At 57.2% G+C, this 21,755-nt stretch overlaps 1 protein-coding gene across 9 annotated transcripts in view; it reads left to right on the plus strand.

Moving 5' to 3' along the window:
- The window catches only part of Myo7a (myosin VIIA), an 83,503-nt gene that overhangs the window by 8,794 nt on the left and 52,954 nt on the right, over positions 1-21,755 (plus strand). For 6 of the 9 annotated variants that reach the window (XR_009226606.1, XM_058578560.1, XM_058578559.1 and 3 more), the window contains exons 3-13: positions 4,955-5,068; positions 9,239-9,391; positions 15,455-15,639; positions 16,095-16,216; positions 16,286-16,428; positions 16,655-16,768; positions 17,791-17,944; positions 18,848-18,924; positions 19,584-19,703; positions 20,301-20,443; positions 21,238-21,448. Coding sequence is in view for 8 of the 9 variants with exons in the window: in XM_058578560.1 (XP_058434543.1) it covers positions 4,955-5,068; positions 9,239-9,391; positions 15,455-15,639; positions 16,095-16,216; positions 16,286-16,428; positions 16,655-16,768; positions 17,791-17,944; positions 18,848-18,924; positions 19,584-19,703; positions 20,301-20,443; positions 21,238-21,448 (1,536 nt within the window). In the remaining variant the exon portion in view is untranslated. Of the gene's footprint in view, positions 1-4,954; positions 5,069-6,810; positions 6,914-9,238; positions 9,392-15,454; positions 15,640-16,094; positions 16,217-16,285; positions 16,429-16,654; positions 16,769-17,790; positions 17,945-18,847; positions 18,925-19,583; positions 19,704-20,300; positions 20,444-21,237; positions 21,449-21,755 lie in introns of those variants that run through there. The other 3 variants (XM_058578562.1, XM_058578561.1, XM_058578563.1) reach the window with 2 other exon arrangements.

Here is a 21,755-nt window from a genome sequence, read left to right on the forward strand (position 1 = left end):
CCAGGTGAGGAGGACCAGACATTGGCTCTTCTGGGCCTTTCCCCACAAAGGTGCCCCCTGAAGACTGATTTTTATCCGTTTTCAGTCTCCAGAGGTAGCCAGCGAGTCACAGGCCACCCTCCCTTTAGTCTGAGTTCTATTCAGTAACATCCCTGCAGGGGGAAAAATACTGATTTTCTCCAAAACTGCAGCGAGGGTGCGGTTCCAGGTGCCAAGTCCCCCGGGGCCCCAGGGCTAGGCTCTGCAGCCCTGGAGAAGCCACCTGGAAGCCCGGCAGGTGGAGGTGCCAGGGTCGCGGAGATGGGAGGGGTCCGGGCGGCGAGCGCCCCCTCCCCGTTCCCGCCGCGGGCGGGCGTCACCTAAGCCGCCGTTGCCATGGGCCCGCGGCAGATGGCCCGGTTTAGGGTTCCCGGGCAGCGCGCAGGGGATTAGGTGAATTAGGGAGCCCGAGCGGTGCCGCCGCCACCAGACCCTCGGCGCCATGGAGGCCCCCGGCAGCCCCGCTGACCCCGGAGAGGCGCGCGCCCCGCAGCCGGGCAAGTGGGCGCTGGTGCGCAACCTGAACCAGGCGCTCAAGACCTTCGCTGTCCTGCCGGTGAGACCCAGGCCGGCGGGGAGGGCGCCCCGGCCTCAGTTTCCCGCGGGGCAGAAGCCGGGAAGGCGTAGGGTCACAAAGCCCGGGGCGTGAGGAAGGACGACAGCCCTAGGGTGCTGCATGGGATCCCTGACACCGCGACCCCAGCAGGAACCCGGCCCAAGGCAGCCTCCCTGGGCGCCATCTGGAAAGTTGGTGACCCAGGAAGGTGGGGGGTGGGGGGATCCAGATGGGCTAAAGATTTCCCAGCTTTTGCTGGGATCCAGAGCAGGGACTGTCCCCAGGTGCACAGAGGGACCTTAGCCATCTGATTGCCCATTGGCTGACTGCCAGCCTTCCGGTCCCCTCTATTTAAAGGTCAGCAACTGGACACTGTGTTGTACTCATGGGTGCCTCTGGCTAGACACTTAGATCTCCCGTCCCACCTGTGAAATGGGGCTGAGAAAACCAGTGGCCCAGACTGATAAGGGAGATATGTGGTGGGGGCTGGGTGTCCACATTCAGGTGTCCACATTTGGCAAACAGGGACTGAGCCCCAAGCCCCGGAAGGAGGGAAAGGCAGAAAGTGCTAAGGCCCTGTGGGAGTTTATATTGATCCCAGACTGGCCTGGGAGAAGGAGGGGAGCAAAGACAGCCTGCGTTTGCAAGCCTCTCTTTGCATTCACCAGTTCCTTCCATTTGAAGTCTGATGAAAGTGAGATCCAGAGAGACTGAATGACTTACCCAAAGTCACAGCATCAGTGGCAGAACTGAAATTAGAACCTACTGTGACGGTGTGCTGGCTTTTCCAGGGGTAGGCCCCACTGGGTTTTGGAGTACCCTTGAGAATATTTAGACTCATTCTAGGAAGTTATCACTCGGGGACTGAGATCCTGCAAAGCTGGTGGGGTCCTAGGGGGCTCTCTGCTTCAGCCATCCTTTTGACATCAGGAAAGCTGGCACTTGGCCCAAGTTAGCCACATTGAGGCATGTGCCATGTCACAAATGGGATTTCACTTCAAGGTGAGGTTCCTAGAGGGATGCCTCTCACAGTGCATGAAGTCATGCACCAGATGCGATCATGGTGGCCCAGGCACTGGCCACAGGGATGGGAGGGTTGTGGGATTAGACCTAGAGCCCAGGTCCCCTTTCCTTGCTGCCTTCCTGCCCTCAGTTAAACTTGGTTTTCTTTCCTGTCTTCCTCCTTCCCTTCCCCCACTCAATTAGTGATTCCCTCCCACCCTATTTTTGGTTCAGGCTCTGTTCTCCAGAGGCTAATAGGCTTATCTCACTGGTTTGATGAGTGTCTGAGCCAGGTTCCCTTTTCTCTTTGGACCTCAGTTTCCTCATCTATAAAATGGGGACCCTTACTTCCTGGCTACATGCTGATTCAAGGGCTTGCCCTGGGATCACACCCCAGATGTCCTGTGGTCTCAGAATTCCCCCTGAAGCCTCTTAGTTACTGTTTGAAATTTCTCCTTCAAGCTCTGACCTGGAGCAGAAATCTTCTGGTGACAGCCTGAGGTTAGAAGAGTCTAGGTGTCCAGTCCTGTGTGGACGCCAGGACACAGGAGCCCCACTTGGCCCACTGTGGGTGATCTCTGAACTATCTGGTGGCTCAGTGTCCTGGGGAACCCAGGGGCCCCGGCACCAGGCCTCAGTGGTTCTTCCTTGGGCTGGACATCACTCAAGAGCTGACCAGGGGCCAGATGAGGAGGACCAGACACTGCTCTTCTGGGGCCTTTCCCCACAAAGGTGCTGTGTGCTTGCTGTGTGACTCTGAGTACCTGGCTCAGCCTCTCGGAGTCTCCATTTCCTGCTTGTTTCAGTTATATATATTTTAAAGTTGTAGTTGGACACAGTGCCCTTATTTTATTTATTTATTTTTATGTGGTGCTAAGGATCGAACCCAGGGCCTCAGACGTGCGCGGCGAGTGCTCTACTGCTGAGCCACAATCCTAGCCCCTTGTTTCAGTTATTCTATTATTATTATTATTATTATTATTATTATTATTATTTTCCTGTGTTCTTTCAGTGGGAACCATCTTTTCTGTGTGCTGGGCCAAGGGACACCGGTTACTTTAGCTGTCCTCAACCTGTTGTCAGCTTTCCTTTGGGCCCATGAGTCACCCAAGGCCAAGGACCCTGTTAGTGCCTTTTCTTGTGCTCAGGGTTAGGCCCAGGGGATGTCAGGAAGGAGCACTGGGTCTGGAGTCTCTTGGGCCTGGGCCTCAGTCCTGGCCCTGCCACAGAGCCACTGTGTGAATTTGGGCACATTTTCGACTCTTGAGAGATGAAGTAGAGGCTGAGTGCTCTGCGTGAGGACAATTCACGAAGGCCAGGGGAGCATCCAGCTGCTGCCAGGCGGACTGCTCTCCCTCCTCCCGGGCCCCACTCTCCCTGATTCTCACACACTCTCACTTCCACACACACTCCGCTCTGAGGCTTCTGCTGTGCTTGGCTCTGGGGAGTCACAAATGGGAGGCTTGGACCAGCCTCCCCTGGGTGGGAGAGGCCCAGCCCACCCTCTGTGGAGCCCCAGGGGTTACCCCACTCCTCACACAGCAGCCAGGGTGGGATTTTGAATGTCAACCTATCCTGACATTTCCCCATGGCTTCTGTCATAAATTAGAAGAAAGTCCAACTCCTGTCTGTGGCTCACAGGGCCCTGTGTGACCTGGGGCCTGCCCTGGTTCCCACTCATTTCTCTGCAGCCTGGGCCTGTCCCCTGCCCTGGACAGGAGAGCAGCCTGCCGGGGCAGCTGGTGGAGGAGACCCAGCAGGGGTGGGGCAGGAAGAGGTGGGGGTAGGCAGCCTTGGGAGGAGCAGTCGCTGGTGGGGTAGGAAGCTCAGGGCCTGGAGGATGGAAGGGTCAGCTCTGGGAAGCGCCCCAGAGCCCCAGTCCTGCAGCTGATGCCCCGTAGACACAGGTCTCCCCAGCTCGGGAGCCCCTCCATGCTCTCTGACATTCTGAGAAGCTTGGGTTTGGAACTCGCCTTTCCCTAACATGCCCTGACTCCTGTCCAAGAGAAGCAAATTTCTGATGGGATCAGGAGACTGAAAGAGTCGTGAACTGACCTTGGACTCAAAGAGGGATGAGAAGACTGAGGCTCAGAGATCAGCCAGCAGAGCCTGGCCTGGAGCCGTTCCCACTGGGCCATGCCATCTCTGGGTCACCCAGAATCAGTTTCATCAGTGTTGTTTGTAATTGCTGCTCGTTATGAAGTTACATTTTTATTAGGATGTCTAAGTTCTCCCACACACCTGAGAAAACACCCCCCAAAAGAGTACTTTTATTAGGATTAGAATAAAATCTAACCTTTCACCCCAAAGTCAGCAAAGACCTTTGTGTTTCTGGGCCCCGTCCACTCTGACCTTCGTCTCTTCCTCAGCCCCTGTTGCAACACCTCCTTGCTGTTCCTTCCCACCTCCCTCCAGATGACTCCCCTGCCCTTTCTTTGGCTCCTGCTTCTCAGATCTCAGCTCCAAGATTTCCTCTGCAGAGCGGCCTCATTGGCTCCTGAGGCTCAGGGTGGCTGTCTGACTCTGCCGTTGGCATGGTAACTCCCTGGGAAGCACTCACCAATGTCCAAAGGGACTATGTTAATAAATGTGCTCTGTTATTTATTTTCTGTCTTCTTCAACTAGAAAGTAGATTCCGTTGTCACTGCGCCACCCCCAAGGTTAGGCCAGTTAGTGCCTTGGACACAGCAGGTGTTCGAGAGACACATGCCGGTCAAACACATCAGTGCTGAATGCGGTTGTTTGGCCTCTATGAGCCTTCAGTATGTGCTGAGAGCCAGGCCGTAGGCTAGAAGCTGCAGGGGACACAAAAGTGACACAGTGTCCCTCAAGGCTGGGGCTCTCCCCACAAGCCAGAAGACAATGTGGCTGTCTCTTATCCCAGGCTGGGCACAGGGAGTATACTGAGAGGAAACTGTTACTAGGATGGAGAGACTTGACCCTGGAGAGATGGGGCCTGCAGCCTTAGGTCCCTGACATCACTCCTTGGACAGAGAGGTTGTACTTGGGTGGCTTGGTGTTTGTGCCTAAACTCCCCCAGTCCCTCATACACATGTAGCAGGCAGAACCAGGGGGAGCCGGGCTTTGGACGGGCCAGGGCTAGAGCCCTGCTGTGTGCTGCTCTCCCTCTCTGAGCGTCTGCTCATTCTTTGGTGAAGTGGGGAGAATAATGGCTGCCCCAGAGGAGAGGCGATGGCACGACCCAAGCTCCAGCCCAGGGCCTGGCACCAGGCGTTTCCAGCAGGCATGGTTCCCAATCTTCCCTCTTCTGGTGGTGGGTGTGGGCTTGGGGGCATCCTGGAAGGGCTGTCTGGTTCGCCTCCTGCTCAGCCGTCCTGGGATTCTCTCTCTCCCCAGGGGGACTATGTGTGGATGGACCTGAGATCCGGGCAGGAGTTTGACGTGCCCATCGGGGCGGTGGTGAAGCTCTGTGACTCTGGGCAGATCCAGGTGGTGGACGATGAAGGCAACGTGAGTCGCCCCTCCCTCCACCTGCCCATGCGACACAGGCTGATCAGTGTCCCGAGGCAGGGGCCGGGAAGTAGCCACTTCCCGAAGTAGTCATGGGGCACAGAGGCAGTGCCTGTGCCCCCTTCTGCCTCTCAGGCACCCACCCCATGGAGTGCTCTCCACCTTTCCAGCAGGAGGGGACTCCCCCTGCCCAGCTGCCCTTTCCATCTCCACAGCTCTTCCCTCCTCTCTGCCGGGGACTGGGGTGAGGGGTGGGGGCAGAAAACGCCCCCCGGGGGGGCAGGGGTGCTTCAAGGTCAGACAGACTGGATTCGAACCCCGATGCATATTTACTGTGCGACCTTGGTCACAGCTCCTTCCCTTCTGAACCTCAGTGTGCTCTCTGTAAGATGGGGTAACAGTGAATGTGTCCGAGTGCAGCTGCCCATGGTGAGGCCGCAGCAGAGCACCTCAGGACAGCTCCGGTCGGTGGGGAAACGCCTAGAATCTTGCTCTCGGGTCATGGCACCAGGTGAACTTGTCCTCCTTGAGGCTGCCCTGGGAATCCGTCGAACAGATCGACCCTCTACCTCTCCTGGCCCAGAAGGAAAGGGACGCGAGAGATAGAAGTGTGATAGGCGGTGCTAGTGAGGCCTTGCGGAGGGGGCAGGTCTGAAGTCAGGCCTTCCCTGGAGAAGGTGGGTGACCTATACAGGAGCCCACAGGGACGTCCCGGGGCCTCTGAGCCTGTGTGCACAAGTACAGCGCCGGCGTGTGTAGGTGGCTTGGGGGACGTGTAGGTGGCATGGGGGACATGTAGATGGGGTGCAGAGTGCACCGTTGCAGCTTAGCAAGGACACGAAGGACCCAGGGGAATTCGACTTATGATAACTTGTATCGTGTCCAGTGCTTTGCCTGAGACACTGGCTTAGCCTCCTAGCCTGAGGGGGGACAGTCAGGACAAAGAGGAACAGGAGGCTCCGCTGGGGAAAGGAAGGCTCGGGGGTCCTATCCGTGGAGTGGAGGCTCATGGAGGCTCAGGAGGCCCACGGAGGTCCTATCCATGGAGTGGGCAGGGCCACCCCAGCTGCCCTTTAGGTCTTCAAGGGCGACCCCTCAGGGTTTGCAGAGCCCTTTGATGCATGCTCTGTCTTTGGGTCCTTGTGGCATCTGGGAAGGGCAGGGTGGGCAGCGACTGTTCTATGGAGAAACTGAGGCACAGAGGGGGACCCTTGCCTCATTGCACAGCTAGTGACGTTGCTGGAGGCCTCTATGCCTGCGTTTCCCCTGCCAGCACCACAGTGACAAGGATTGGACTCAGTTTCTATTTACCATGCTTTTGTCCCCTGGGCTCTAGAACCTGAGGGTCCCAACATCATTCCTCTAGGAAGCCACAGTGAGGCTGTAGTCACAGCAGCAGGGAGCACGGCTCTGCTGTCAGGGAAACGGGCCCTGAACCCGCCTGAGCCTGAGGGTGGGGACTGGAACTCTGCAGGCTTGAGTTTCACCTGGGTCATGTTGCCCGTCAGATGGTGTCCCGTAACCTGTGTCACCTGATCCTGAAGGTCCCCTCTTCCCCTCCCCCACCAAGGCCCTGAGTGGGAGCCATAAGAGGGGGAGGGGCACGGCTGGCTGGCAGGGGGTGCCAGGTTAGGGAGCTGGGGTTTGCCTCAGTGGCACAGGGTCTCAGGGGGTCTGGACCCTTCTTTCTGTGCCCCCTCCCCCAATAAGCCATTGTTCTTTACTTCTTTGTGCTCCCACAGACCCCAGCAACTTGGAAACAAGGACCCTGCAAGTCCCATTTGGTTCCCCAGAGCCCAGCAGAGCACGTGCCCAGGGGAGGCTCTTGAGAAGAATGTGTGACAGGTTATGGGTCCAGTCCTCACTGGAACCCCAGGGTCCCCTCTCTCCTAGCCACTCCTGTAGCTTGTGCATGCTCCTTCCCCTCCTCTGCAGAATACCTGTCTTCCAAGTTCAGTCGCAGGCCAGCTCTTCACCCTGACCCTTGGAGTTGCCCATGCTCTCTCTCTTTCTCCCCCTCTCTCTGTGTGTCTCTGTCTCCCTAAGTCTCTCTCTCTCTCTCTCTCTCTCTCGTCTCCCTGTCACCATCTTACTCTCTGGCCCTCTCTGTCTCTGTTTCACTGTCTCTGTCTCTCTGGCATTCCCTTAGGGCCCAGCCTTGATGGTAACCTGGTTGCACTTTGGCCAGAGCCGTGGGGGCAGTGGACCTTGCGCTGAGGGCTGCGGGCCTCTGCAGGGCGTCCTCCCACACCGCAGGCTCTGGACTCTGACTCTTCACTGGAGAACAGGGGCTGTGATTCTCAACAGGATGTTGTGAGGAACAGGGAGCACACAGTGTCTTTATAAAACAAAAAGCATTCGAGGGCTAATCCCCAGTGCTAGCACTTGCCAGGCCCAGTTCTGCATGGAGAAGCCTGGCCATTAGGTCCATCAGTGCTCCCCACAGCCCCAGGAAGAAGGCATCGTATCCCTATTCCCACTTGAGGTAGAAGCTCCAGAGGGTGAGGTGCGTGAACCTCCAGGGCACGCATGACTGAGCTCTTGGCCTCTGGCTGAGCTGTCCTGGGGAGATGCTGCGGGGCAGAGAGCTGGCCCAGGAGCCCTTTCCCTCTGGCCCACTCCAAGGCCTGGGACCAAGTCAGGCAGAGAAGATAGGCAAAGGGAGTTTTCCAAATGGATCAGCCTTTATCAAGAAACAGGGTGCCTGGAGAAGAATGTTCCACAGGGGACTGGAAAGTTCAGATGGATTCTCTGACCTCACCACTTGGCCCCCTGGTGACTCTGGGAGGCTGCTTGAGGGCCTGACTCAGGTTAAATGCTCCTTCCCTGGAAGGGCCATGAAATGCCAGGGTGGGCTCTGCCTGGCCCTGCCCTGATCCCTCTGAGTGCCGCAAGCAGGCCACCACCCTGCCCCAAGAGGTGGGCCCAGGCCAGGTGGGTCAGGGTGTGGGCTGCAGGTGCTTGAGGGTTTAGAGGGTTGAATGGGCAGGACTGGGTGACTGGGGGGCGGGGATGTGATGCCCAGATTTCTTCTAATGTCTAGCTAATGGGGTTCGTTATGCCAGAGAAGAGCCAGAGGAGGCGCAGGTGGGGTAAGACATGACATGTGTCACCTCAGTTGGGAGGTGGCAGAGAGGTTCCTTCTCCCCACAGTAGTCAGGTTCCTGTGTGGTTCCATGGAATAGGAGGTCTGTAGGGTTCTCCTCAGGCCGTGGCCACACATAGAGCATAGGTCAGGCTGTTGTTTCATGCAGGGTCTGTAAATGTGAGGACAATGTGCTGGAGACCCCAGGGAGGGCAGCTCCTAGCACCCTGGGAAACCAGCCTTTTGCAAACTGTAGAGAGCTGATGAGCCTCTTGGGTGCACCCGTCTGCCACTTCCTGGCATCGTGGGGTATTGCAGGGGAGAGCCCGGAAGGCAGCCTGCATGTTTCCACTCCTGCTCACGGGAATGGAAAGTTCTCCCCTTGCTCCACATAGGTCATCAGCAAGACCGGTGAAATATATCCCGGTGGGTCCACTTCTGTCATTGCCACTGCTACTGCCCTGCCCCCTGGTTTTCCCTTGAACCTGCTGCACCTACACAAGCCTCTGAGGTGCTGTTTTTACTGCTCCCCGGGCCTGACATTCCCTCCTGCCATCTTTTTACAGAGATCTCTTTGTCTTCACTCAGATCTTAGCTCAATGCCACCTGAGGTGGCTCATGACCACCCCATCTAAAGTAGCTCCCTCTGCAGTTCTCTATCACAAGTGCCTCTGAGTTTATTGTTGGCACTATCTGAAATTACTTTTATGTATTTGTTTACCAGAGTCTGGATTTGAAGCCAAGTCTGTATAAATCCAATTATTACACGTTCCACTCTGTCCTGCAAAGCGACCAGAGGGAATCTGATCCCTTTAATGACAACTGTCTGGAGGGACTAAAGTCCCTGTCCTGCTTACCTCTTAGGTCTAGAGATAACCCCTTAAGCGGAAGAAGAGCTGCCTTAAGGAGTGGGACAGGCAGTAGCATGTTAAGACTCAAACCTGTTAGAACTGATGGTGTTTGCCCCCAACTCCCACAGCAGGCCCGCAGACCCCAGGCTTCAGCTCCTCCAGGGCCTCTTCCTAAGCAGCACGCAGCCTGGGCCCAGGCAAATGAGCTGACCCCAGGGACTGTCCCTCCTGCAGGAACACTGGATCTCCCCGCAGAACGCCACACACATCAAGCCCATGCATCCCACCTCAGTCCACGGTGTGGAGGACATGATCCGTCTGGGAGACCTCAACGAGGCGGGTATCCTGCGCAACCTGCTCATCCGCTACAGGGACCACCTCATCTACGTGAGTACGCCATGGCCCACTCCAGCCCAACACTTGCCCAGGGACCCAGGCTCCTAGGACAGGACAGGGACTCTGCCTGTAGCCACTTGGCCTGAGGCTGGTCATCCTCCCAGGCCTTGCTGGTGGGCTCTGTGGCTGGAAGAAGGGCAGATTATACTATAGGCTCAGGTGCCTTTGTGTGCCTTGACACCACTGGGTGGCCAGGCCTGGTCAGTGACAGGCTTAGCACATTGTCCAGGATCTGGGGAGCTGGGGCTCTCTTGGATATTTGCTGGGGGTTGCCAGTGGCTCCTCAAGATCAGGGGAGACTGACTAAGGAGTTTGTACCCTTTGGAGTGGGGTGGAGGAGGGCCTCAAAACCTGGATATTCAAACCAGCCCTCCTTCCCTTCCCCAGGATAACTGAGCTGGGACAGCCCTGATCAAGGGGGTGGGCTCAGAGAACTGCAAGACAAGGCCCTGGAGATCACTTAGTCTACAGGTTTTCAGGCTTTTTGATCACAGGAACACTTTATGTTGAAAAAATTATTAAGGGCCCCTTTCTCTTCTCCCTGGGGGGCAAGTGGCCACCCGAGGTTCCTGGAGCTCTCTGTGGCCATCAGTCAGGCCTGGGCCATGTGATAGATGAGTGGGATGCCTGCCTGTCCACCTGCCTGTCAGAGGAGGCGCCTGTCAGAGCTGATGGATGCTCTACAATTCCCCTGTGCTGAGGCCTGACCCCATGCCCACTCCTATCAGGAGGAGCTCAGGGCCTCCTTCACAGGGGAGCAACAGGGGATGATGGGAGTTGTCCCTGTCAGGGATCCTGCTGACCCATGGCTTAGAGTAGGAGGTCCTAGGGTGTGTTTTAGGGATTTTGCAGGAGAATCAGCTCCTCTCCAGGAGAGGAGTAGGCTGAATCCAGGAACAGGCAGACACAGAGTCATGAGGGAGGGCGGGGGACAGGGGAGGCACCAGCCTGACTGGAGTCGGTGACTCTTGCTTGTGAAACTGGGGAAAGGTGGTAATAGAATTAGCTACAGCCGCAGAGGTCAGCCTGGACATCAGGGATATCATGTCCTTGAATGGGCTGACTAGGGATCAAAGAAAATAATTCCAGAGGTTTAGAGATTCTCAAGTGGTGGAGCTCAGTGGTTGAGTACCCCTGGATTCAATCCCCAGGACCAAAAAAAAAAAAAAAAAAAGAACAGTTCCTAGCAGGCACCTTTCAGAGCTCCCCTCTGGGTGGAGTTGGGGGAGCTCAGAGGAGGTGAGCAAGCTCTGTGCTTGAATAGGGCTCTGGCCAGGGAACCCAGCCATGGCACCCAGAAAGGTGCATCTTGGCTCATCCCAGGGCCTGAGACTCCACGTCCGGAGGTGCTGAGTCTGTGGTTCTGTATCTCAGTGGATGAGAACTAGAGCAGGGCTGTAAAGAAGCATCCGGGCTGTTGCCTACCCAGAAACTGGACCTGTCCCTACCCATGGCAACCCCGTCACTTCGTGGATTGAGTTACCCTGACGCAGCCCCGTGCACTCAGGATTTCTTCAGGTTACCTCACTACTCACAGAGGAAGCTGGGTGGATGCTGTTCCTATCTTCCTGGGGCTTGCCCAGCCACAGATCAACCCCGAGCATCCCAGAAGAGGGGCGGGCCCTGGGAAGACACCTAGCAGCCCTGACTTGATGGTCCCAGAGCCAAGGGTCACCCCTCAGTCCGATGGGGAATAGACGGCGGGGTTGGTGGAGGCCCAGGAGTCCTTGATGCTGAGCAGAGGCTGCAGCCCTGACTTGGAGGTGGGAGGCAGGGTCCAGCCTTGGCAAATAGCCCTAGGGGAGCCCTGGCCGTCCGGTTTTAGCCTTCCTGGGCACCATAGGCTCTTATGTGGGGACAGTGCCCCTGTGATTCTGGGTAGGTGTTTGAGTCCCAGGGAACACCCTTGTCTCCAGGACCTGCCACCTGCCATGGAGGGCTGCCCAGGGTGGCAGTCCTGGGGGCTTTCCAGAAGAGGGGAGCAGGAGGTGGAATTGATTCCTGCCACATAGAGATCCCTGGTCTCTGCCCAGGGACTTGGGGCTCTTAGGGACCACATGCACTGAGTCCTTGGCTTGGGAATAGTATTTCCTCCAGTGCTCTGTGGGGCAGGTTTTATTCCTGGAGCAAGAAGGTATTGGCCATTAACTCTCTGCTGCCCTGGGCCTTCAAAGGGGGCCAGGGTCTCAGTGCCAGCTGAGGCCAGGCCTCCTGCTCTCTTCCCACCACCTGCTGCCAGCTCTGTAGGTCCCACAGATGTGTTCCTAGGGGATGGGGGAGCCTACGTGGAGAAGGCAATGCAGGGTTAGTGCCAGTGACCCTCGTTCACCCCACTCCCTATTATCTGCTGGGTGACCTTGGCCATTGGCCAGTCTCTCTCCTTCTGGAAGCTTCCATTCTCCATCTGAAAATAAATAATTCACCTCCAGTGGCCGCCCTTCTAGGAACAAGGGGTGATGGAGCAGGACCTGTGGAGTCCTGTGCCCCACGGGGGTCTTACTGCTAATTGGTTGTCCTTGCTCTCCTTCGAGGGGGGTCCCCCTTACTGAGGAAAGAGGTGTGAGTGTGTATTTTTAAATGGTTACGCGTGCTACAAAACAGTTTTCCTTCTGACCCATAGAGAACCACTGCTACTGACTTCATATTGATTCCCCGAAAGACTACAAGTGAGTGTGTGTGTGAGTGTGTGGGGGGGTGTGAGTGTGTGTGTGTGTGTGAGTGTGCATGTGTGTATGTGTGTGGTGTGAGTGTGTGTGTAAGTTTTCATTTCCTTCTACACTCTTGGCCGCCTTGCCCTTAGCCGCCTTTGGGGCCCCTCCCTGAAGTGTGGCGAGGGCTGCCTCAGGGTGCTGAAGCCCCTCTCTGCTAGTTTCTGGCCCATTAAAATAGTCACGCTTTCAGCCACTCAGCAAACACTGCTGAGTGTGTCCTATGTGACCTATGTGGTGCCAGGCACTGGGGACAGAGGCCTTGAACCAGAACAATGGAGGTGTCAGGGCCGTGAACTGAAGGGACTGTGTGGGGCAAGACGGGTCACAGGACTGCTGTTTCCTGGAGGAGGTGTCATGTCAGCTTGGACCCGAGGGATAAGAAGGAATTAGCGGGGTGAAGGGCGTGGGAAGTGCGTTCCTGGCCCCAAGGTTTAACAGGGAGGCCTCCCGGCTGTGGGAGCAGGGGCCAGGGCTTGGGGCCCTGTGGGCAGGGAAGGGACGTGGACTTTGCCCCAAGGCCGTGGGAAACCACTGGAGGGATAACATGGTCAGATCTTTTCAAAGCCCACCCCGGCTCTGAGTGGGACACAGAGGGACGGCAGGGACAAGTGTGGGAGCCAGAGGACCCCCACAGTGGACTGCTGGGAATGAGCGTGGCCTGCGCCAGGGAAGGAGGGAGAGGGGGCAGAAGGTTCTGGGGCCTCCCAGGTCCCTGCCCTGGACGGAGGGGGAGGAGGCTCTGTGGGCGCGTTGGGGGGTTGAGGGGGAGCCAGTGGAGGGAAGGGGGAGCTCGGGCACCCACCTGCTGCTGAACATCAAATGGGGACCTCCAGGAGGTGGGGGAACGAAGGGCCCTATGTCCAGGAGAGGACCACAGGAGCCATGAGCGGGAGAAGAGGGTCTAGCCCCGGCCCAGGAAGTTTCTTCATGGTGTCTCAGTGTCTCCCATGTCCCTTTCTTGTCACCGTCCCTGTCCTAAACTTGGCTACTGAGCTTCTCAGTGTCACTGTCTGACTCTGTCTGGCTCATTAGGTCTGAAAGGGTGTCTGCCTCCATTCTTGGTGACCGCTGTTTGTCCCTCACGGCTGCTAGGGTGACCTTTTCCAACAGACCTCCCAAATGTCATGCCCTTCCATGCCCCTGCCTCTGTGCTTGATACCCACTGGCGAGTCCTGTGGCTTTCACAGTCCCCCAACACCCACCTTGAGGAACCCAGGAGCTGCATGTGAGTTCCCATGGCTCAGCCTCCCCAGGGCTGTGGGGAGACAGCGGGAGTCAGCCTCCTGCCCATGGTGACGGCCAAACAGAGGAGCAGCATGTATGAGCAGGAAGTAATAGCAAGCTCATGTCCCAGGCACCTGGCAAGGCTAAGTCCTTGTCCTTTAGTCTTTATGGCAATCTGAGAGGGGGTGCTGGTTTACAGATGAGCAGAGCAGGGGTTGCCCAGGGCATGTTCTCTGTGGCCGGTTCCTCCTAGGCAGGTTCCCCACCTGGAGGTCACTCTAGCTGCTTCCTATAGCTGGGCAGGACTGAGTTGTAGAGGGAGGTGGCTGAGGTCCCCACCTGGTCCGTCAGCCCAGCCTGGCCACAGGAGTATTGTCCATGGAGAATGCCCTGCTCTCTTGTTTCCCACTGACCGGTTCCATTTTCTCCTTCTCCGAAACTTTGCAACCTCAGACTAACTGTGGAGGGCGGGTGAGTGTGGCGCGGAGACCCCTGAGGCTCTTTGGGCTTGTTCACTTGGCTGGGCTGCTCCCTGGCCCCCCTCTGCCTCCTGCTCCCCGCCCCCTCTCCTCCTGCCTGGCCCTGCTACAGGGAGTCAGCACTGCGTGTCCCTGCTTCTGGCTGGGGCTGCTTGGATGAGGCTTGGTGGGAAAGGGGAGCCCTGGGCGGGGAGAAGGGTGTGTCTGGCCAGGGCTCCTGGTCTGGGGGTCAGAGCCAGGCCTGGAAATGGGCCAGGATTGCCTGGCACAGCCTCCCCTGGCCCAGGGTGGGCTTTACCCTGGCCTGAGATGCTGAGGGCCTTGCTTTCCTCGCATGGCTTCATTGAGGCTGCTGGAGCATGGTGGCAGCTCTGGTGTCACTAAGGGGGTGGGGACAGGCGAGACTGTCACCTCGCCTGTAGGGACACATTTTTCTTCAGCTTCTCCAGGTCTTAAATGTCAATACATCCATCACCAATCACAGGCTGGGCCTGACCTTTCCAAGCTTTGGATTTGGGTGGGAGTAGGGAGGGTCATTCCCGAATGCCTCTCCCTGCTCTGATAGCAGGGGCCAGGCCCTGCTGTCCCTTGTGTGGCAGGGCCCATGCTCATAATGGGAAATCTTGCCCATGGATGGGCAATCCACGCACCCACAGAGGTGTCCTCGTAGAGAGAACTTCCAGAAGGCACCGGGCCCTGTGCCTATGCCACCTAACAGATGGAGGTGCTCTGTCCCCTGAGCACAGAGGCTCCCTCGGCCCTGGGGCAGTGCTGCAGAGAACAGGCCCCCAGCCACACATCTCAGCCCCTTCTGCTCCTTTTATGTATTTATTTTTCTTTTCAGTTCTGGAGATTGAACCCAGGTCTTGTGCTTGCAAAGCAAGTGTTTTACCATGGAGCTACATCCTCAGTACTTTTTTAAAATTTTATTTTGAGATGGGGTCTCACTCAGTTGCTTACATGGCCTTAAACTTGCAATCCTCCTGTCTCAGCCTCCCAAGTAGCTGACATAGTGCCCAGATCCTTCAGCTCTTTTTGACTTATTTCCCTTTCCCACATCCACCCTGTCTCCCCTCTGGACAAGGTCCAATTTATTAATTTCACTCTAAAAGTATGGTTGCAGGGTTTGGAGGTAAAGTTGGGAGCCAATATTTAAGGTGTACCTACTGTGTGCTGTATATATTAAAATATATCATCTCTCCAGGCACGGCATAATAATCCTTCAGCTTGGGAGGCTGAAGAAGGAGGATCTTAATTTCAAGGCCAGCCTAGGCAACTTAGCAAGACCTTGTCTCAAAATAAAAAGGATGGTGATGCAGCTCAGTGGTGGAGTACTTCCTTTGCATGTACGAAGCCCTGGGTTCAGTCTCTAGGTTCACACACACAAAAAAACTCCTTTAATCTTCATAAAGTTGTCACATGTCATTTTGCTAGTCTAGAAGGCTAGACTGGACAGTCTTCAGGCCCACAGCTCGCCTGAAGGCCCTGTCCCTGCTCCTAAGGAGGCAGGACCCTACCCAGGTCTGTGGGGTTCTAGAGCCAGTGCTTTTCCTTCTGCGATGGAGCAGACAGAGCTGGGAGCTTTCTGGAGTCAGTCTAGAGTCCGACTTTGAGAGCTCACCCTGACTTGTTGCTCGCAGACGTACACGGGCTCCATCCTGGTGGCTGTGAACCCCTACCAGCTGCTCTCCATCTACTCTCCAGAGCACATCCGCCAGTACACCAACAAGAAGATTGGGGAGATGCCCCCCCACATCTTTGCCATCGCTGACAATTGCTACTTCAGCATGAAGCGCAACAGTCGTGACCAGTGCTGCATCATCAGGTGGGCAGCCTCCTCTCCGCAGTCGTAGGAAATGCCCCAGAATGCCTCAGGAACCATTGCATATAGCACAGAGAATCTCCTCCCTTTTCCCAGGTCTTACATCTCCATTAATGCTACCAAGCTCACGCTAGCTTTTAAAGCCAACCCTGCCCCCTACTGATGGCTCCTGTATGCTTAGTTGAAATCTCAGATTCCCTTTTTCTCTTGGGCAGAGAGTAAAAGGCCAAGGCTTTGACTGAGCAGCTAATGTGTGCTGTGCTTGTGGCAAGCACAGGTGGAGTTGGGAGTATGTGTCTGAATGCAGGGATGGAGGGTTGCTGGTGGGCATGGCAGAGCCCTGGTCTCCTTTAGCCCTCCCCAGCCCTGGAGAGTCCAGCTGTCAGTCATAGCACAGACAGGGTTGCTGCGTGTCTCAGCCTGGGCTGAGGCCTGGCCCGCCTCCCCCTCCTCTGCAGCGGGGAGTCTGGCGCAGGGAAGACAGAGAGCACGAAGCTGATCCTGCAGTTCCTGGCAGCCATCAGTGGGCAGCACTCCTGGATCGAGCAGCAGGTCCTGGAGGCCACCCCCATCTTGGAAGGTAAGACCAGGGCTTGGAGGGTGGGGTGGGGATGAGCCGGCCTTGCCCATGACCTCTACCCGCCCGCAGCATTTGGGAACGCCAAGACCATCCGCAACGACAACTCGAGCCGCTTCGGGAAGTACATCGACATCCACTTCAACACTCGGGGCGCCATCGAGGGCGCCAAGATCGAGCAGTACCTGCTGGAGAAGTCGCGTGTCTGTCGCCAGGTGGGCCCTGGGGTGCGGGATCAGACTCGGTCCTTCCTTGGCACAGAACCCCAGCCTCAGTGGGCGGGCACACACCATCTGCCCATCTCTGGCAGGTGCTCACCTCCCCGTTCTGCTGCACTGTGGAAGCCCCAGCTCCCCGGTACAGCCACTTGCTAGGTCCCCTCTTGGACCTTCTGTTTCCTGATGGCCTCCTCCGGCCCCCTCACCTCTGCCCACGCTGCAGGCCCCGGATGAGAGGAACTACCACGTGTTCTACTGCATGCTGGCCGGCATGAGCCAGGAGCAGAAGAAGAAGCTGGGCCTGGGCCGGGCCACTGACTACAACTACCTGGCCATGGTGAGTCCCAGGCAGGCACCCTGGGGAGGGGACACTTGTCCTAGGAGGGGACACCTGTTAGAGTGAGGTGGGGGCAGATCCAGACCACACCCACACAGCCCCTGCCCCAGGCCTGGTGGTAGGAACTTCCATGTGGACCTGCTCCTGTCCCCTGACCTGCCCCAGCCTATCTGGGCTTGTCTATGCCATAGCCTGTCCCTCCCCCTGGACACAGGCCAGCTTGCTCTTACATCTCAATGAATCCTTACCACAGGCAGGCTCTTACACATAGACTCCAATGCAGGGACACATGGACATACGCACCCACGTGTCCACGCATTTGAAGAGGTCTGCATACGGTCCTGGCCATGCACATGAGCTTTGTGTTGTCTTTGAGGACATGAGGACAGGGCCCTCTGCCAGGTGCCCCAGGATTGCAGGGAGCTGGCTGCTGAGGCCTCAGCCTTGAGAGCTTGCTGGTGACAGGGTCTGGTGCCAGCTTCTTGCTGCTGTCTGGACACCAAGGAGAAGTGGGCACTGGGGCCATCACTGCCACCCAGCATGGGGTGGGGGACCTGGGGGCCATGTACACATCCCTGGGGAGAGCCTGGCCAGGCCACAGGGATATGAGCGTGGCTCCAGCACCTGAGGTGTGTGCTGTGGAGTGACAGGCCTTCCAGGCACACTTGGACATACACAGCAAAGGGTAAACCCCACCTGCAGATCCCCTCCCTCTCCCACCTGGGAAGACATCAAGCCACTGACGGGTAGCCTGGTAGGGCCTGGTGCTGTGAGTGCTGGGCAGGTGACAGGGGCAGGCCTGGAATCTGTGGCCTGGCTCCTCTCACTTGTGGGAAGTGTGTTCTCGTCAAGCCCAGGCAGGAAATTTCTAGACTTTCTAGACTTGGTGCTCACTTGGAGGGGTCAGGGCACGAGCCCTGGGCTGGTCTGGCAGAAGCGACCCTTCTGCTCAGGTGCTGCCTCCTGGGTCCCCGTGTCTTCCTGATGCCCTCCTGCTCTCCACTCTCCCCTTTGCCCCCCAGGGTAACTGCATAACCTGTGAGGGCCGGGTGGACAGCCAGGAGTACGCCAACATCCGTTCCGCCATGAAGGTGCTCATGTTCACCGACACGGAGAACTGGGAGATCTCCAAGCTCCTGGCTGCCATCCTGCACCTGGGCAACCTGCAATACGAGGGTGAGGCTGCGTGGTGCCCAGCCCTGTGCCACGGCATGGCACCTGGCTGCCCGTGGGCTGTTGGTGGTATGGTTTCTGTGCCAGTGAGTACGCTCTTTGGGATGTAGGTTTGGGAGATTTGGAGAGCTCTGCCGCCCTGACATCAGCCTTAGGTGTGGCAGCACTGTGAGAAATTCCACCACGGTGGGATACAGGTGAAGTTATATTAGGAGTTGACCATGGCCTTTTAAGACCCCTTCCCCACTTGGTTTCTTTTTTACAGTTAAATGTCTTAGAGGGTTAATCTTTGAACTAGTTCATACTAAAGTATGAGTGACCAACTAGCCATTTTCTGAAAGGAAGAAGACCGGGGAAGGGAACAGGCTCACATATCTGACCCTCCCTGGGTATCATTACACCTGGAGAGGAGATGGTCCCCTGAGGCAGGCACTGACTCCCATTCTGCTCTTCCCCTGGTGTCCAGCATGGGTCCTGGGCAGAGTAGAAGCTCTGGGAAATTCACTCCATGAATGAGTGATCTCAGCATGAAGGCCGTCAGCATTTGTGAATCTTGAAAGATTAAGAGAAAGGGTGAATCAGGGAGAGGGAAGAGCATGTGCAAAGGTCTTGAGGCTGATGCTCCAGAAGCGTGGGGTGGAGGTTGAGAGGTGCAGCTGCTGTCTGCTGCTTAGATGCCAGGTGCTAGCATCCAGGGTGCCTACCCTCATGGTGCCCACAGGCTCTTGGTAAGAACACTCATCAAACATACATTGACCCAGAGAGGCACTTAGTCATGGTACTGATGCCCTCTGGGGACAGAGCAGGTGCCGAGGGTAGTCGTGGCAGCCTGGTCCTCCTAGGACTGTCCTCTTGTCCCCTCTGCCAATCCTTCCTGCCTGACACTGCTTCCTTTGCTGCCCGTAGCCCGCACATTTGAAAACCTGGACGCCTGTGAGGTCCTCTTCTCCCCATCGCTGACCACAGCTGCTTCACTGCTCGAGGTCAGTGCTGGCCTCGTAGCCACTCCTGCTCCTGTCCCTCTGAAGACAGTGTTGACTTGGAGCTTGGCGGCTGGGATGTGGGAACCAGGTTGTCGGAGCCCCTGGTAGGGAGGGTTATTTAGGCTCAACACTGAGAACCAGATGTGTTCAGGGATTGGGTCCCAGGGAGCAGAACCAGAGCCTGGAGCCTTGCTGGCCCTTTGCAGCCTAGTGCCCTGGGACACTGTGGGGGCCAGGAGGCCTGAGCTGGGGGCCCTGTGATGCTCTGGGCCGTGTGAGCCTGTATGTCCTTGCATCCTGGGCTCTCAGTCTGCATTTCTGGGTCAAGGGCCCTAGTGCATCAGTGCCATCTGTCATGCTCAGCAGGCACTTATCACCTGGGCTGGGAAACTGGGATAAATAAAGCCAGAGCTGGATCTGGTCCTAAAAGGGACAGGTAACATGCTGGTGGGGTTGAGAGGGACTGTCAGGGAGAGAAAGTCCTTCCAGGCAGCATCTGGGTGGTTTTGATGGTGGGAAGCATTTGGCTGAGGCCATGGGAAAGGGCATTCCTAGTGGAGGGAACATTCTGGAACAGGCCGGGTGGGAAGGGGGAGGGGAGTCCAGCTGTGGGTGGGGGAGAGACGGGTGGCAGGTGAGCACCTGCGTGTCTGCACCAGGTGAACCCTCCAAACCTAATGGGCTGCCTGACAAGCCGCACCCTCATCACCCGTGGGGAGACCGTGTCCACCCCGCTCAGCATGGAGCAGGCGCTGGATGTGCGAGACGCCTTTGTCAAGGTGGGCCCTTTGTGGAGGCTGGGTTATTGGTGGGCAGGACGGGGGAGTCCTCATAGCTGGCCTCGCTCCCCACCTGCCCTGGGCTGGAGACCAGGCTGGCACCACCCGCCTCCCTCTGAGCCCCACATGTCCATATATCCCATCAGAGGTGGCTACTGTGCTCCTGGGGCCTTCCCAGCTCCCCCCTCAGGCCCTAGACCCTTAGCCTGCTTTGGTCAGCTTTCCCATCCAGGGGACACCTTCTTTGGTCTTTGCAGAAGACACGGACCCACCTGACCTGCCCCGAGTCCTCCCTATTCCTATTCACATTCTTGCCACTCACCAAGTCCCCCAGGCTCTGGGGAGACAGATGGATGGAGAGGTGGGCGCCCCAGGACTCCTTTCCAGCCTGCTGGGCTGGGGAAGGCTCTCAGGCTGCTGTCTGAACAGAGCGCAGTGGGAATTGTCCCAGCAGGAGGGAGTGAGGGAACAGTGTGAGGAGGGGCCTGGGGCTTTCAAACAGCATGTCATTCCACAGCCAGGGTGGGGCAAGGCCACATAGGTCCAGAAGCCTGCTGTCCCCAGAGGGGAGGTGCGACTGGTGTGGCCACCTTTCAGGGCATCTATGGACGGCTCTTTGTGTGGATCGTGGACAAGATCAACGTGGCGATTTATAAGCCTCCCTCCCAGGAAGTGAAGAACTCCCGCCGGTCCATCGGCCTCCTCGACATCTTTGGGTTTGAGAACTTTACTGTGAACAGGTATCTTGAGGGACTCTGCTGAGGGAGGAGGGGTAACATGGTATATGAGAACTATCCCGTTGCTCCCGTGAAACCACATGGATGAGGCTCCAGGCTCTTGGAAATTTTGATTTTGGTCATGTGGAGGTCTTTCTTCCCTCCCTTTCCTCCCCAGGGTCAGTTGAGGCCAGCCCAGGTGGTAGGGGAAAGCCCTTACATGGTCCTGGACACGGGAGGTAGCCTCTGGTCCCCAGGCCCCATAGCCACTGCTGACCACCCAGAGTCCAAGCTGCAGGGTGCCTTGAAACAGGTGAAGCTGAACCAAGCTTGAGAGCCAGGGTCTCAGCCACCCTTGGGGACCTGTACCTCTTGAGGGCCATGAAAGGGACTGGTGGTGGCACAAGTGGGACTGGGGACAGCCAGCTCTGGCCCACTGCCTAGCTGTGTGGCCCTGGCTGTGTCAGCACTCGAGGCTCTGCTTGCCAACTTGTCAGCCCCCTCGCACCTCTCAATGACACTTTATGGTCCACCTCCCCAGCATCTTGGCTCCCCACTCTTGGGTGCTCTGACAGGCCTCTCCATGGACCTGATCTGAAGTCTCACCTGTCATTTGACCTTGGGCAAGTCCTTTGCCCTTGCTGGGCCTCAGCATCCTCCACTGCAGGTGGAGGGGTGGCCTTGACAATCCAGCCTCGCCTTGGAGGCCCCAGAGGCCCTGACAGGAGCAACGTGCTACAGATCGAGGCAGAGCAGCCGCTGGGTGGCAGATCGGGGGCCTGAACGACACCCCCTCACAGTCCCCGGTGTCCCCGCAGCTTCGAGCAACTGTGCATCAACTTTGCCAATGAGCACCTGCAGCAGTTCTTCGTGCGGCACGTGTTCAAGCTGGAGCAGGAGGAGTATGACCTGGAGAGCATCGACTGGCTGCACATCGAGTTCACCGACAACCAGGAAGCCCTGGACATGATCGCCAACAAGCCCATGAACATCATCTCCCTCATCGATGAAGAGAGCAAGTTCCCCAAGGTGGGCCACAGCCCACGGGGTCCCGGAGAGCGGGCAGGTCCCTTCCCCACTCTGAGCCTCAGCTTTCCTCATCTGTAACATGAGACTCGTGACACCTGCCTCTCAGGGTGGCTTTGGGTCAACTCCAGTAGAGCCGCCTGACGTGTGGGAATCGCCCACTGTCCCCTGGGTCCCCGGGCAGACAACAAAAATCCAAGCACACAGTTGGTGCAGGATAGATTTTCAAGACACAGACTATGTCTTGGAGTCAGGGAGGAGAAGGGAGATAGCTCTCAGGATTTTAATCCCAGGAAGAGATGTTCTGGAA

This window comes from Marmota monax, unplaced genomic scaffold (genome assembly GCF_021218885.2).
Source record: "Marmota monax isolate L192 unplaced genomic scaffold, Marmota_monax_Labrador192_F-V1.1 WCK01_AAM20220418_F8-fsc00068, whole genome shotgun sequence".
Lineage (NCBI taxonomy): Eukaryota > Metazoa > Chordata > Mammalia > Rodentia > Sciuridae > Marmota > Marmota monax.